The 15,559-nt window shown below is 39.5% G+C and overlaps 1 protein-coding gene and 1 pseudogene across 1 annotated transcript; both read right to left on the reverse strand.

The window, feature by feature from the left end:
- Window positions 1–263: 263 nt before the first annotated feature.
- On the reverse strand, window positions 264–3,032 carry LOC127448039 (lactase/phlorizin hydrolase-like; annotated as a pseudogene).
- Window positions 3,033–3,498: 466 nt separating this feature from the next.
- Window positions 3,499–14,970, reverse strand: LOC127448450 (gap junction gamma-1 protein-like). The gene is made up of 3 exons (XM_051710972.1): window positions 14,805–14,970; window positions 6,278–7,436; window positions 3,499–5,415 (listed from the first exon to the last, which is right to left on the reverse strand). The coding sequence occupies exons 2-3, from the start codon at window positions 7,404–7,406 to the stop codon at window positions 5,402–5,404; spliced, it is 1,143 nt and encodes a 380-aa protein (XP_051566932.1). The 5' UTR covers window positions 7,407–7,436; window positions 14,805–14,970; the 3' UTR covers window positions 3,499–5,401.
- Between the last annotated feature and the right edge of the window lie 589 nt (window positions 14,971–15,559).

A 15,559-nucleotide genomic window follows, 5' to 3' on the forward strand; every position in this document is an offset into this window, starting at 1 on the left:
ATTTAAAGGCCTTTGCAGGTGTTTTGAGTTAATTAGCTGATTAGAGTGTGGCACCAGGTGTCTTCAATATTGAACCTTTTCACAATATTCTAATTTTCTGAGATACTGAATTTGGGATTTTCCTTAGTTGTCAGTTATAATCATCAAAATTAAAAGAAATAAACATTTGAAATATATCAGTCTGTGTGTAATGAATGACTATAATATACAAGTTTCACTTTTTGAATGGAATTAGTGAAATAAATCAACTTTTTGATGATATTCTAATTATATGACCAGCACCTGTAGGTCTTGTGGAAGAAAATCCCTGCTGTGTTGTCAATCACTGGCTGATCATTTGTGGCCTTCTCAGACCCCCAAGGAAAAGCTTTCTGGTCCTCAATTGTTGTGTTGTGAGAGCCACTTGCCTCTTTCTTCCCAATGTCCTGATCACCTCGTAAGACTCAGGAGAATGTCTGCTCGTCACATGACTTACATCTTTGGTAGTGTACGTGTTATTGCAGAATACATCAGCTGTGCCTTGGATATAGGCTTTAACTTTATCAGTAAAAGAAGGCACCTGAATTCTGTCAATCTTTGAGGTTCACTCTTGTTGCCAACCTGCCACTTTATGGCATCGGGGTAGTCGCCATTTTTAAAGATGGGATGTGCAAACCAGCCTAGTTGGAACTGGAGGGGTCGATCAGCAGCCACCACCTCTCGAGGGGTGTTCACTTCTAGAGGTTCTGCCCATTCAGCATTCAGACTAATGGAGACCAGTCCACTCTGTTTTTCTCATCATAGGTGTGATATGCTTTTGCATGTGCTTTCAGCAGGTTGTGTGCAGCCCTGTATGGAGCATCGCAGGTTGCTTCACATTTGGTGGAATCTGGCCCAGTCCATATCCTGACCATGCAATTGTCTGGTGCTCATTAAATGTTATCCAGATGTTCACGCTGTCTCCAAATGTTGCATAGCAGAAGTCACAATATTCATTGAAAATGTCAATCATGTCAGGGTTTTCCCAGCCGTTTATGTCCTGTAATGCCTGAGGAAGATCCCAATGGTGGAGAGTCACCATGGGTGTGATATTGTTTGCTATTAAACCATCTATGAGCCTGTTGTAGAAGTCCACCCTTTCTGGTTAAGAGAAGATTTATAAACATTGGGAAAGATTTGAGACCATGACAAGGATAATCTGTATGTCTTCACGTTTAGAGCTCTCAACATGTAAAGATCCTCATCTATTTTATTGTAGCTGTCACATGCCAGATCACCATTGTCATTGATTGGGATACTACCAGGTTTTTGTGTCCCTTTTCTTCTGCATTCCAGCCACCTTCAGTCTGATATGCTTAGGAAGAGACACCCCAATCGAATCCATCTGGAAATGTTCCATAATGGAACATTTTTCTCTGAAACTTTGTCTGGGAGGAGAACTTTTCCCAAACGACCTTGGAATTTGAAGAAACCTCAGATGGTGGTTGGCTAGGGAGCTTGTCAGTTTTATTTCCATAGATTTGCATATTAGGGTTTGCTGCACTCACAAGGAAGCCATTTCTTTTAATTACATTTGAGTAATAATATGCTGATGTTTTGGGAGTTCTTGGCCTGTTGGGATCTTCAAAGTTGCAATCCAAATCATTGACTGTAGGTGAGGACCCCCAAATCCATCCATTAGAGACTGTAAACCTTTGGACTGCAGCATCATCATCAAAAAGCACAGCTGTTTTGACAGAAAGAACAAGTTATTGAGTTTTAGGTGGTGAGTTTCTTTGACTATACAGTATATAGGTAAAGGTTTGGCAAATGATTAGATTGGACAGGAACTGTTTTCATTAAGAGAGTTTATATACATTTTTATATAAAAAGAGTTACTATAAATCTGACCAAATGTTGGTGAGTTATCTTTACCCTTATGATAATTACCTTTCATTGCCTCATTAATGTAAGCTTTGTAAGCTTTGAGGAGGTCATCCCACAGAGTGTCATTGAGCACATCGCCACTGAAATCAGTGGGCATTCCATTTCCTGTGTTGTAGATGGACGTGTACTCTAAAGAGATGTAGTTCAATAAACGCCAAAGTCCCCAAGGAACAGATTGGATCTGGTCAGAAGCTGTGGTGGGCCAGGTGGGGTCAATATGAGCCTGGAAGTCCCCAACATTATTTGGTCCAGGATCACAACCATTCACACTCTCACTAATCAGTCGGGAAGTGTAGTGGTTAAGCAGTGGTGTAGTAGTGTCTGAACAGGTAGGCATTTAGTGAATTTATGAAGGATAATAATTATATTTTTATATAACATATAAAAATTATATTTGTTAATTGTTCTTAATGTTTTTATTATTTACAGTTCTTAACCATTCAGAACAAAGGCAATGAAGTAGAAAGCAAATTTGCTCATACTTTTGGCAGGAAACATGCCATGGCAGAGTTTGTATACATTTGCATTGGACTGGAGAGCATTTTGAAGTTGCAATTCATCATGAAGTTCATGTAGGTGACTGAACGTGATGTGTCCACCAGGCCCCCAAATGTAGTGAACACAAATCCTGCATATTGCTCCAACATCACCAGTAATCAATTCCCTAAGCCTCCATATCTGGTTTTGAGAAGTTCTGATACAGCAGAGCGGTGGAGAACCAGCAAAGGTTTGATGCCTGATTCAGTCAGCTGCTGCACAAGTGTCTAATAGCAAGTCACAGTGTCTTCATGAGGCTGGCTGGGGTCACCTGTGGGAAGGATGCGAGACCAGGACAGGGGAACTTTAAAGTGGTTCACCCCTCTGCTCTGAAGGTACAGGAAGTAGACTATAGATTGTTGAGGCAGTGGACTTCCGCAGTTAAACACATCATCCTCCTCTGAAGATCCTGAAGGAAAAGTTTTGCTGTCCAAATACCTGGTCCCAAAGTTGTTCACAAAGTACATGCTTGGAGGGCCTGCAAGAAAAATTAAGTCCTGCTGTTCTGCATTGCAGTAGCACCAGAAAATAGCCAATGCACTAAAAGTTTTGTCTGCCAAGAACAATTTAAACCTCAGATCGCAGTTCATTGTGTATATGTAGTCATTAAGTCTTATCTGAAGAATCTGGTGAGTTCAATATTCAAGTGCTTTGTACTACAGTGACATTGTGTTCATAAGACATGGTTTTACATATTTGGCAAGTGGAATAATTAATAGGATGCAATATGACTTTTTGTAAAGCACTCATCAGGCTTACTTACCAAATCTTTAACTACATTTCAGAAACAGACACATTCTAGGCTGGATGTCATCCAATGTTGGTTTCAATGGCAGAAGCAAATACTGATAACTAGAGAGTGGGATGGCCAATTGCTTATATAGGCTAATAATTTAGCAAAACAAATGAACACATTTACACTGAAATTAAACAATTTACCCTGGTTTGAACAGATTTTGGGAGCAACATATACCTGTAAATATCACTATTTAAAGTGACATCATGGTGTTTATCAGACACTGGACAAATGAAAAATGAACAAAGCACAAATACAAATTGTATTTCAAAGGTTTATTTCAATATATCACAAAATACTTTTTTTTTGTTTGTTTTTTTACAAAAAAAAAACAAAACAAAAAAAATCAGATGATGCCGTAAAGTTTCAAAAAAAGGTGGAAAACCTGGTTGTGGAAAGATCACGGATTGCATTGTTTATTTACTTAATCATGTATAAAATATTAGGCTCTATGGCTTTCAGTTTCTAGATCTTATTGCATTTACAAACAGAAAGCTGCTTTTGAACCAACTTATGATTTGATTTTGCATAGGGAGGCAAAAATACACACTGAAATTGTTATATGATCTAAAAAGACATTTAAGATGGTATGATTAGCATTTAGAAATGGAGAAAATGAACATAAAAATGAATGTTTTGAATTAATTGAAACATTCTTTACTAGTGCCTTCAATTGTATTAAGACACAATAAATGTTTATATTCTCCAAATATTGGGTGTACCTCTCAAACAGTTGGTCAAACAGAAACAGGAGGCTTCAGAAAATGTAACAAAGCAGTAAACAACAACAACAACAAAAAAAAGTAACAGAAGACTTAAACTATTGTAGTTTACAGAGAAGTTCTCAAAATAGTGTGGTACAGTCAGCAAAACACTTCTCATATAAAACTAATGTACACAATATGCAAACAAGATATCAAAAGACTCTTTGTAGGATAATAATTAAGTTTCAAGTATTCAAGCATTTTCCAGGTTTCCATTTTGTTCATATGGACAAAAAGCATCAAGAAATGATTTAAAAGTTCCAGATGTGACAATACTCAGTCATAAAAACAGAGAGAGACTGCAGCTGCTAGTACCACAGGCCTTTCCAGTATACTGCCATCCAGTTAATACAGCTAAATTAGCACTCCGTTTAGGAGATCCAAATGCACAAGCCAAACACAGATGGCACCAAGTATTCAGTACTCTCAAAGATTTAAAATTCCATCCTTTTTTAAGTCACTATCATGTCATTCCAAACCCAAGTGTTTTTTTTCCCCAATGGAACACAAAATGACATTTTAGGCAGAATTCTAGCCTCCGTCAACACTCACGGCATCTTTTTTCCAATGAAAGTGAATGGGGAAAGAGGCAAAAATTCTGCAGAACATCTCTTTTTGTGTTCCATGGAAGAAAGTGATGCAGGTTTGGAACCATGAGGGTGATTATTGGCATAATTTTCATTTTAGGGTGAACCATTCCTTTAATGGCAGGAGCTCTGTCCAGTCCACAAACGTACACTAATTGTGGTCCACTACTGAAGTACACAGAACTGTTCTGAACAACAACAGGCTAAACTACATTTCTTACGTGGTTTTACACTGGCTCGTCCATCTCATTTTGGAATGACAAAGATAATATGTAAACTCCAGTTTTAAGATTTAAGGCATTTCTGAGATGCAACCCTTGGCACTTCATAAGAAGTGTGGTAAACAAATGGAAGAACCACTTTTTTCCTATGAAATAAAAACATACACCACCAATAACCCCCCCCCCCCCCCCCAAAAAAAACAAAAAAACACAAGAGATGAAGTGATAGGAACTGGAGACATTGCACAGTCACCTAGGAGTTCTTAAAGCTTGAAATATTTTGGGCACTTTGGAGTATCAGGCAGACTGGCTGGTGAGATCAAGTATAACTGGCTGGTGAGAAGCTACTTTGAGATTTTAACTTGCTGTTCGCTTGCCATAATACTGCCCGGCATGTTCTCACTAATTCACCAGTGTGCACGAACATTCATGCTCATCAGTCTCAAGTTGCTTCACAAACTTTTCAGAGCAGCCAAACATAATGCACAAACACACACACGTAGACTCTGTCCACTTTCCCAGATGAGCAATGCCAACCACAGGTGGGGTGCTTATATTTACAAGAAAGCAGATGATGGTCCATGTCCTCACTCAAGCACGGATCCCTATGAGGGAAAATAAAAATTAAAACCTTTAAAAATATTCAACTTGCATTTAGTTTCCCCACTGTTCTGCAACTGATTGAGAAAGAAAATTAAAAGAAACTGGTTCACTGAAAAAAACAAAGCCATTATTTACTCACCCTCATCGAGCGCATTTATGTGCACAATCTTACACTGATTATGCATGCAAGGTCATGACAGTATTCCTTTAAAGGATAAGGTAATAAACGGCTTAAGTATTGATGCTCGTCTCTGCAGAACAAACAAAAAAAATGGCCGTTTTTCAATCAGTGGGCGTTTTCAAACCCGGATGGGTGTTTTTCCAACCGCTTTACACGATTTGCCTATTACATTGAGACTCCTTACTTTCACTGGCTAGTTGAAACACACCATCCCGATTTGAAAACACCTATTACTGTTCCGCAGAGACCTATACTTCTAAGAATTAACCGATCAGCACATGTAGATTTGGCAAAGACTGCTCTAAAGCCATCCGTTTCCAAACAATGTCTGTTCCTTACACAATGCTCTTTATTTAAGCAGTTATTCACTGATAATCTTTTGTAGTAAACAAGTTGTATGAACTACTTTGAACTAATGGTACTTCTATGGAGTTTATTTTTTGGCTTTTTAGAGCTTGACAGCTGTGGTCACTATAAACTGTAGTTTAAGGAAAAGAGGTGTGTGAGGATTTTTAAAATTCCCTTTTTGCATTGCATTGGAAAAAAACAAAAGGCATAGTGGTTTGGAACAACATGAGGGTGAGTAAATGATAATTTAATTTTTTTTGGGTGAACCACTCCTTTAAGTCTTTAACCAAACTTAAAGTCAAGCTATTGCTGAAACGAATTACTTTGTGCCTTACCTTTTTCACATGTGCTTCCTTGCTTCTCCTGAGCAAAGTTGAGTCTATTCTGCTCGACAGCAGTGCCGTTGGACTCTGGGCTGCTGCTACGTGAAGGACTGCTCTCTCCATTCTGATAGGCCTGATCCAGGTGTTGCTGAGCAAGTTTTAGATGTCTATGCAGGCGATCAATTTCCCGTGATGTTGTGGCATCACCAAAAGACTCCCGAGCCGAGTCCAAGTTATACTCTGGTTTCATTCCAATGGACAATTTTTCCTTCTTCAGGGCAGTGTGGTACCCAGGTGGGGCTGTGGGCACCCGTCTGCACATGGTGCCGCGTGGGCGTGCAACAATGTGATGTTGTGCGCGTCGCCGGAAAGCCTCATGGATTCCACTGATGCCCAAATGAAGAACCTCCAGCATCGTGAGAGACAAGCAGAGACAACTCACAGCATACATGATCAGCAGGAAGATGGTTTTTTCCGTAGGACGTGACACAAAGCAATCCACAGTGTGCGGGCAGGGGCTGCGTGTGCACACGTACGACGGGGCAACCTCAAAACCGTACAGGATGTACTGGCCGAAGAGAAAACCCACTTCAAAAATAATCCGCGAAAGGAGCTGTAGTATGTACACCTTCATGAGCCCGTCACGTTTAATTCTCCGCCGTCCATCGTGTTTAACGGCAGGCTTCTCGGGTGCCTTTTCTTTCTCTGGTAAGATCTCCACTGACATCATCGGGTCTTCCTCACCGTTGTCCTCTGCCTCCTCGTAATCATGGTTGGCTCCACGATTGACCATTGGCATGCGTTTCCTATTCCGTGGTTTGTACTCATCATCCGCCTTGCGAGCAATCTTGTGCATAGCAAAGCCAAGATACATAATAGTGGGGGTGGTAATCATGATAATCTGAAAAACCCAGAACCGGACATGAGAGAGGGGTGCAAACGCATCGTAGCAGACATTCTCACATCCAGGTTGCTGGGTGTTGCAAACAAATTTGCTCTGTTCATCGTAGTATATCGATTCTCCCCCAACTACGGTCAAGACGATGCGGAAGATGATGAATAGCGTGAGCCAGATCTTGCCCACAAAGGTTGAGTGGTTGGAGATCTCATCCAACAGACGTGTAAGAAAGCTCCAGCTCATGGTGATTCTAGAAGAACCTTCTTCTCAGTGCTGAAAGAGAACATAACATACTATTAATATTCATAGGAAATAGCACCAAAACTATGATATCCGATGAATTGTATGGTATGTATAGCACACATAATAATTGAACCAATGCTTCAACACAGCATCTCATGTTTCTAACTAATAGTATTTCTGTAAAAGGTACTTGCTTAGGTTGCTTTGGAAAACTATCAAAAGTTTTCATCAGGTGTTTTTATTAGGACAAAACCACTAGGTGGCACCATTACTAATTACATTTTTCCTTCATGCCTCACCTGAACCTTGCAGAAACCTCATGTCTGCTGAGAAATCGTAATTGAGAAACCATTTACATATTCAGCGTGTTCCATTATAGGATAATTTTGTAACTACAGGCAGAGATTAACCACATACTACTAAACTTTCTCACTTGACTTGAGTGATAACCATATTCTTGTGTTCTGTGCTTTTTATGAAGATACTTCCAAGATTTAATGTGATCACATGCATGACGTGTACATTCTTGGAAGATTTTGTGCTTAAAATTTGCCTTTGCAGAATACAAAAACAGGATTATTTTTCAGTCATAAAACTAAAAGAATAAGAGTGAAAATGTATTTTTTTTTTTAAACAAATGATTACTAGAAATATGGTTAAAATCATGTTATGACTCTTTTAAAGTAATCATAATAAATAAAGTCAAAAATAAAGAAGGTAAAAAATACATGCATTGAATGATGCATTTACCACCATAGTGTTTCCTGACCCCTGTGGTGTAGCACCTAAAACATTCATCAGTTTCTCTGGTGCTTGAGTAAAGACAGCACGGGCCCTCTTATTTAAACCTAAAGTATTTTTTTAATTCCACATTCTAGTTGACTAATGCCCCTCAAGATACTGTGGATCAGTCGGCACTTACAGACAATGCATGCAGTACATCATTTGGAAAGTACAAAACAGGTGACTAAATTCAATTCAAATTCAAATTCAAACAGGAGTCAAACTTTGTTTTTTCTGAAAGACGACAACGACGATGGGGTCAACCACATGTCTCGTCAAACTGTGGAATCCTCACGAGCTCCAAAGTAAACTGAAGATTTTTCAGGCATGTGCGAACTTATCAAAACACCTGCAAAGACAGGCTTTCACTGTGGTCTAAATTTTACTAAATAGCTAGGTTCTGGTGGAAATGTGCTGACAACAACTTCAGTCCAGGGGTTTGTTAGAGACAGTTGTATAAAGAGAGAATCAAGCTGTTCAGTAGTCTCTGGTGCCTCTGGATGGCACAGAGTACTATATGTAGAATGGAGACATATCCAGTTGCAGCCAACAGTACAATTGTGTGGTTGTCAATTGCAACATTCCACAGCCGGTTGGCCCTCAAATTACACATCAGCTGGGTCTCCACACTCAGAACATTCCATCTTGTTAGCAGATCTTCAAACATGTTTCTCACAATATGAATGGCCATAACCTTTGCAGTTGTTTATGATTACTCGATAACGACTTCTAAATCAAAGAGACTGACAGGATTTTGTTGTCAGGTGCCTATCTTTGGAATGAATAGAATTTAATTTCCATACTTACGAGTGTACAAATGTCTAACACGACCCTCAACAGACAGACCTGTATAAGTCTGGTTTATATGCAAGTTTTACTCTACATCAGCACTAAAAATAATACGTAGCCTGGAAGTATTTTAGAGAAGAGTAAAACTAGAAAAACTTTTGACAATAGGAAACAACAGAACTTGTATTGAAAGTGTAATATTCCTTTAAGTCATGGGAAATGTTAAGCTCAATCGACAGCATTTGTGGTGTAATGTTGCTTACCACAAAAAATTCTGCCTTGTCCCTCTCTTTAAATAAGCAAGAATCAAGGTTACATACAGTGAGGCACTTACAATGTAAGTGAACTGGGTCAATTTTTGGAGGGTTTAAAAAGGTAGAAATGTGAAGTGTATAATTTTATAGAAGCACTTAGATGAATTCTTCTGTTAAAACTTGTGTATTATGAGCTGTAAAGTTAAAAAAAAAAACTTTTTGCAGCAGACTACTAAATTACTGGGATTACTTGGCCATAAAGTTTGGATATATTCACAATAAAATAATGTTAACATATATATCATGTCTTATAGCTATGCTTTTAAAACAGTGAGTCTTTGTTTACAGATTGGCCCCATTCACTTACATTGTAAGTGCCTCACTGTAACCCAGATTTTTGCCTTTTTTTTTTTAAGAAAAGGTGGGACAAGTTGAAATATTTTTTTGTGGTAATCAAAATTATGCCACAAATGCTGTTGAATGTCCTTAACTTGTATTGAACCTGGAATATTGCTTCAAAGTTTCCAATTCCAATGACTTGGCCAGGTCTGGAAACTACAAATGTAAAATTCCTGGGTGGGAGTGGTAATAGTAAAAATATGATGGGGAAAAACAATTTTGGGGACTTCAACTTTCAAGATGAAGCGCTTATCTCTTAAGTTTGGAAGCTCATTTTGTATGGCGCTCAACTTTTGAGGTTGCGGAAAGACTGAAAGAACCCTGATCCTCAGCATTACCTCAATCCAAGCCTGATTCTCCTCTTCCTGAAGTCATGCAACCAAGACAGTAATTAAACTCAGCAAAAAAAGAAACATCCTTTTTTCATGGCACTGTATTTTAAAGAATTTTGTAAAAATCCAAATAACTTTACAGATCTTCATTGTAAAAGGGTTTAAACAATGTTTTCCATGCTTGTTCAATGAACCATAAACAATTAATGAACATGCACCTGTGGAACGGTCATTAAGACACTAACAGCTTACAGACAGTAGGCAATTAAGGTCACAGTTATAAAAACTTAGGACACTAAAGAGAACTTTCTACTGACTCTGAAAAACACCAAAAGAAAGATGCCCAGTGTCCCTGCTCATCTGTGTGAACGTGCCTTAGGCACGCTGCATGAAGGCATGAGGAATGCAGATGTGGCCAGGGCAATAAATTACAACGTCCATACTGTGAGACGCCCAAGACAGCGCTACAGGGAGACAGGAAGGACAGCTGATTGTCCTCGCGGTGGCAGACCACGTGTAACAACATCAGCACAGGATCGGAACATCCGAGTATCACACCTGTGAGACAGGTACAGGATGGCAACAACAACTGCCAGAGTTAAAACAGGAATGCACAATCCCTCCATCAGTGCTCAGACTGTCCACAATAGGCTGAGAGAGGCTGGACTGAGGGCTTGTAGGCCTGTTGTAAGGCAGGTCCTTACCGACATCACCTGCAACATCTTCACCTATGGGCACAAACCCACCTTTGCTGGACCAGATAGGACTGGCAAAAAGTGCTCTTCACTGACGTGTCGCGGTTTTGTCTCACCAGGGGTGATGGTCGGACTTGCGTTTATCGCCGAAGGAATAAGCGTTACACCGAGACCTGTACTCTGGAGCAGGATCGATTTGGAGGTGGAGGGTCCGTCATGGTCTGGGGCGGTGTGTCACAGCATCATCGGACTGAGCTTGCCTGCAATGACAACAATCTCAACGCTGTGTGTTACAGGGAAGACATCCTCCTCCCTCATGTGGTACCCTTCCTGCAGGCTCATCCTGACATGACCCTCCAGCATGACAATGCCACCAGCCATACTGCTCGTTCTGTGCGTGATTTCCTGCAAGACAGGAATGTCAGTGTTCTGCCATGGCCAGCGAAGAGCCCGGCTCTCAATCCCATCGAGCACGTCTGGGACCTGTTGGATCAGAGGGTGAGGGCTAGGGTCATTCCCCCCAGAAATGTCCGGGAACTTGCAAGTGCCTTGGTGGAAGAGTGGGGTAACATCTCACAGCAAGAACTGGCAAATCTGGTGCAGTCTATGAGGAGGAGATGCACTGTAGTACTTAATGCAGCTGGTGGCCACACCAGATACTGACTGTTACTTTTGATTTTAGACCCCCCCTTGTCCAGGGACACATTATTCCATTTCTGTTAGTCACATGTCTGTGAAACTTGTTCAGTTTATGTATTAGTTGTTGAATCATTTTATGTTCATACAAATATTTACACATGTTAAGTTTGCTGAAAATAAAAGCAGTTGAAAGTGAGAGGATGTTTCTTTTTTTTTGCCAAGTTTAGTTTCACAGAAGAGAATGGCTTTGTAGAGATATCTGAAAAAGTAGTTATCGTTCCAATCCAGAGTCCTCCTGCTCGGAGGAAGGAGAGGACACTGGTGCTAAACTCAAAACAAAAATCAGCCTCTAAAAAACTTGCAGTTTAATGCATTCAAAAGTAACTAATTAACTATAAGTGCCGCCCTGAAATTACCTTTAGAAGGGTTTTTTTTTTTTTTTCTTTTTTTCCAGTTTACACAGCTGAAGTTTATACTTCAGTGTCTGCAGAGGCAGTAAACCCCATCCCTGTAAAACAGAACATCAAATGCTAGAAATGTCTGTCCCCACATTTTAATTACCCGAAGCATTTTGGCGACACTTTGCCCCAAGAGGTAAAAAATTAGGGACAATAATAGCAACAAGTGACAAGGCGTTTCACTGATTATTTTGTAACCTTAAAGAATAAACCAACAAACTTTTATATTGCATAAGAAACATACATTCAGAAATAATCCTTTATGAAAAACAACAGTGCTTTTTCTGTTATGGACTTTGTAGCAAATCTAGACATGTGGTGGTACAGTTTAAGTCAAGTTTAAATTCACCTTAGCCAAATACATTCAAACTCAGTTTTTCACAATTCCTGACATTTAATCATAGAAAACATTCCCTGTCTTAAGTCAGTTAGGATCACTACTTTAAGAATGTGAAATGTCAGAATAATAGTAGAGAGAATTATTTATTTCAGCTTTTATTTCTTTCATCACATTCCCAGTGGGTCAGAAATTTACATACACTTTGTTAGTATTTGGTAGCATTGCCTTTAAATTGTTTAACTTAGGTCAAACTTTTTGGGTACCCTTCCACAAGTTTCTCACAATAAATTGCTGGAATTTTGGCCCATTCTTCCAGACAGAACTGTTGTAACGGAGTCAGGTTTTTAGGCCTCCTTGCTCGCACATGCGTTTTCAGTTCTGCCCACAAAATGTTATATCGGATTGAGGTCAGGCTTTGTGATGGCCACTCAAATACCTTAACTTTGTTGTCCTTAAGCCATTTTGCCACAACCTGAGATATTCTTGGGGTTATTGTCCATTTGGAAGACCCATTTGCAACAGAGCTTTTGATGTCTTGAGATGTTGCTTCAATAGATCCACATAATTTTCCTTCCTCATGATACCATCTATATTGTGAAGTGCACCAGTCCCTCCTGCAGCAATGCACCCCACAACATGATGCTGCCACCCCCATGCTTCACGGTTGGGATGGTGTTCTTCGGCTCACCCTTTCTCCTCCAAACGTAACAATGGTCATTATGGCCAAACAGTTCAATTTTTGTTTCATCAGACCAGAGGACATTTCTGAAAAAAGATCTTTGTCCCCATGTGCACTTGCAAACTGTAGTCTAGCATTTTTATGGCAGTTTTGGAGCAGTGGCTTCTTCCTTGCTGAGCAGCCTTTCAGGTTATGTCAATATAGGACTCATTTTACTGTGGATATAGATACTTGTCTGTTTCCTCCAGCATCTTCACAAGGTCCTTTGCAGTTGTTCTGGGATTGATTTGCACTTTTTTCACCAAACTACGTTCATCTCTAGGAGACAGAATGCGTCTCCTTCCTGAACGGTATGATGGCTGCATGGTCCCACGGTGTTTATACTTGTGTACTATTGTTGGTACAGATGAACGTGGTACCTTCAGGCATTTGGAGAATTGCTCCCAAGGATGAACCAGACTTGTGGCGGTCCACAATTTGTTTTCTGAGGTCTTGGCTGGTTTCTTTTGATTTTCCCATGATGTCAAGCAAAGAGGCACTGAGTTTGAAACAAGCCTTATAATACATCCACAGGTACACCTCCTATCAGAAGCTAATTGCCTAAAGGATTGACATCATTTTCTGGAATTTTCCAAGCTGTTTAAAGGCACAGTTAACTGTATGTAAACTTCTGACCCACTGCAATTGTGATGCAGTCAATTAAAAAAAAAGTTAAACAATCTGTCTGTAAACAATTGGTGGAAAAAGTACTTGTATCATGCACAAAGTAGATGTCCTTAATGACTTGCCAAAACTATTGTTTGCTAATATGAAATCTGTAGAGTGGTTAAAAATGAGTTTTAAATGACTTCAACCTAAGTGTGTGAACTTCAACTGTATATATAACCTACAGGTGTGAGACTCACCAGGAATCACTTGGTGACCTAAGAGAAATCTAACTGAACAATGAACATTACCAGAATCATTTAATTCAGATTATAATCATATGGGGTATGCAAACTCATGAGAGGTGGAAAAGCTGAGAAAGTCACAGCAGGTTCTCCAGATCAGATGTATATTTTCAGTTGATTTGCGTGTTGTTTTTAAAGCCTTTTTAGTTTAAGTGTTTAAGCTTAAATAACCCTTTAAAATGACTTTGATACGTAAAATGTAGAAACCTTCACCAAACAATGAGCAGATTAGCTTCAGAAATTGTAAGTTTAGCATAACAGTGAGTAGTTTACATTCCTGCCTAACAACTTTGGCGGGTTTATGGACAATTTTGGGTGATTAAAACGAGGGCACAAGGTTAATTGACTTTCAGCGAAACAACTCTTCATAATATTCTTGTACAAATCTAAGTTATATATATATATATATATATATATATATAAAATAACACAAAAAATAACCCCAAACATGCATTTTCGCCTATTTTGAGTCTATGACTAGGATTGATGGAGAAGCATCCTTTCAAGCCGATGTTAAAAACAAATGCTCATCTAATTACGTAGAATTCAAGAAAAATAACACTTAAGTGAAAGTTCAAGCTTTAAACGTTTCGATAATCTTGTGACTCTCTCGCGCAACGTGTCGATCTGGGCGCGCGCTACCTTAAGTGAATCGTTGCAACACGCAAAGAAAAGAGAAAAGAAAAACAATCGTCCCAAATAGCAGCCTCGTTGTTCTTCAACACCACTTACAGAAAGACGTGATAACTGCCCATCAACCACAGACTGTGCCAAGGCTGCTGCAAAATATTTGACCGGTTTCTCGCCACACCACATTTCCATGAAAGCCCGTAAGTTTACTATTGTTCTCCTCCGTCTTACGCAAGATACACACGACAATTCCTTCCAAACGAGCTCACTGAGCAAAACCGGACACAAGCTGAACTTCATCGGTATGATATGTGAAAGAATGCGCCTCTAAACATCGATAAAGCCGAAAAGTGGCGATTTGCAACAGTAAACACGTTATGAAGGTGCATGAGACGCCACCAAATACCCATTGGCCGCGTCAATGCTGAAGAGCGGGGGGTTAAAACATACCTCGTCGAGTAGATTTCCACCCTTTTCCGCCAACTACGTCCTTCTTAAGAGCTCATACGAGCGCGTAAAATATCACCACATCTCTCTGCGATCTTCTGGATGATGAAAGCCACACTCTTTACTCATTCGTTTGAGCAGCATATGTACTATCCCCATCCCCGCCCGCCGTCGGGGTTCATATAGTGTGAGGACAAAGAGGCTCGAGAAATTCTCTTCCACTCCCCCCGCCTCCGTCTTTGCACCCCACCCCCTTCAGGGACTCGAGTCTGAAACCCGATATATTCTGATCACCACTGTCCCGATTTGTTTAGTGGGCTCTCCTGTCACATTCTTGATTTGCATCCCTAAAAATCATTGCATAATTTTGGAGAAACGTTAAAAAAAGATAGATTCGTTGTATCAGAAATCAACTTTTTAAAATCGAAATTAATTAATTTTAACCTTTATGATAGATTTGTTACTAATTAGCCTATATAAACACTGTGTTGTCCATTTATGTAAAATATTTAAATTAAATTACATTTTCGATCTGGGCAAATTTAGCTATGACCTATAACGTTCAAGTGTTATTTGTCAAATGTGCAACACCATATATCAAATGTTAGATAAGAGGAAAACATCTGAGAAAATCACTATTTTGTCACTTTCTGTGGCATTTGAAATATATAAAATGTAAGATAACAGATGAAAATCATTCTTCTGATGGCATTTTCGCCATGTGCCCAGGTTAATTTCTGACTGCCCCATTGCCACAG

The sequence above is a fragment of the Myxocyprinus asiaticus genome, chromosome 11, assembly GCF_019703515.2.
Source record: "Myxocyprinus asiaticus isolate MX2 ecotype Aquarium Trade chromosome 11, UBuf_Myxa_2, whole genome shotgun sequence".
Classification (NCBI taxonomy): domain Eukaryota; kingdom Metazoa; phylum Chordata; class Actinopteri; order Cypriniformes; family Catostomidae; genus Myxocyprinus; species Myxocyprinus asiaticus.

Coding starts and splice junctions, on each gene's coding strand:
- LOC127448450 (XM_051710972.1), bottom strand. CDS start 7,406: ATGAGCTGGAGCTTTCTTACACGTCTGTTGGATGAGATCTCCAACCAC.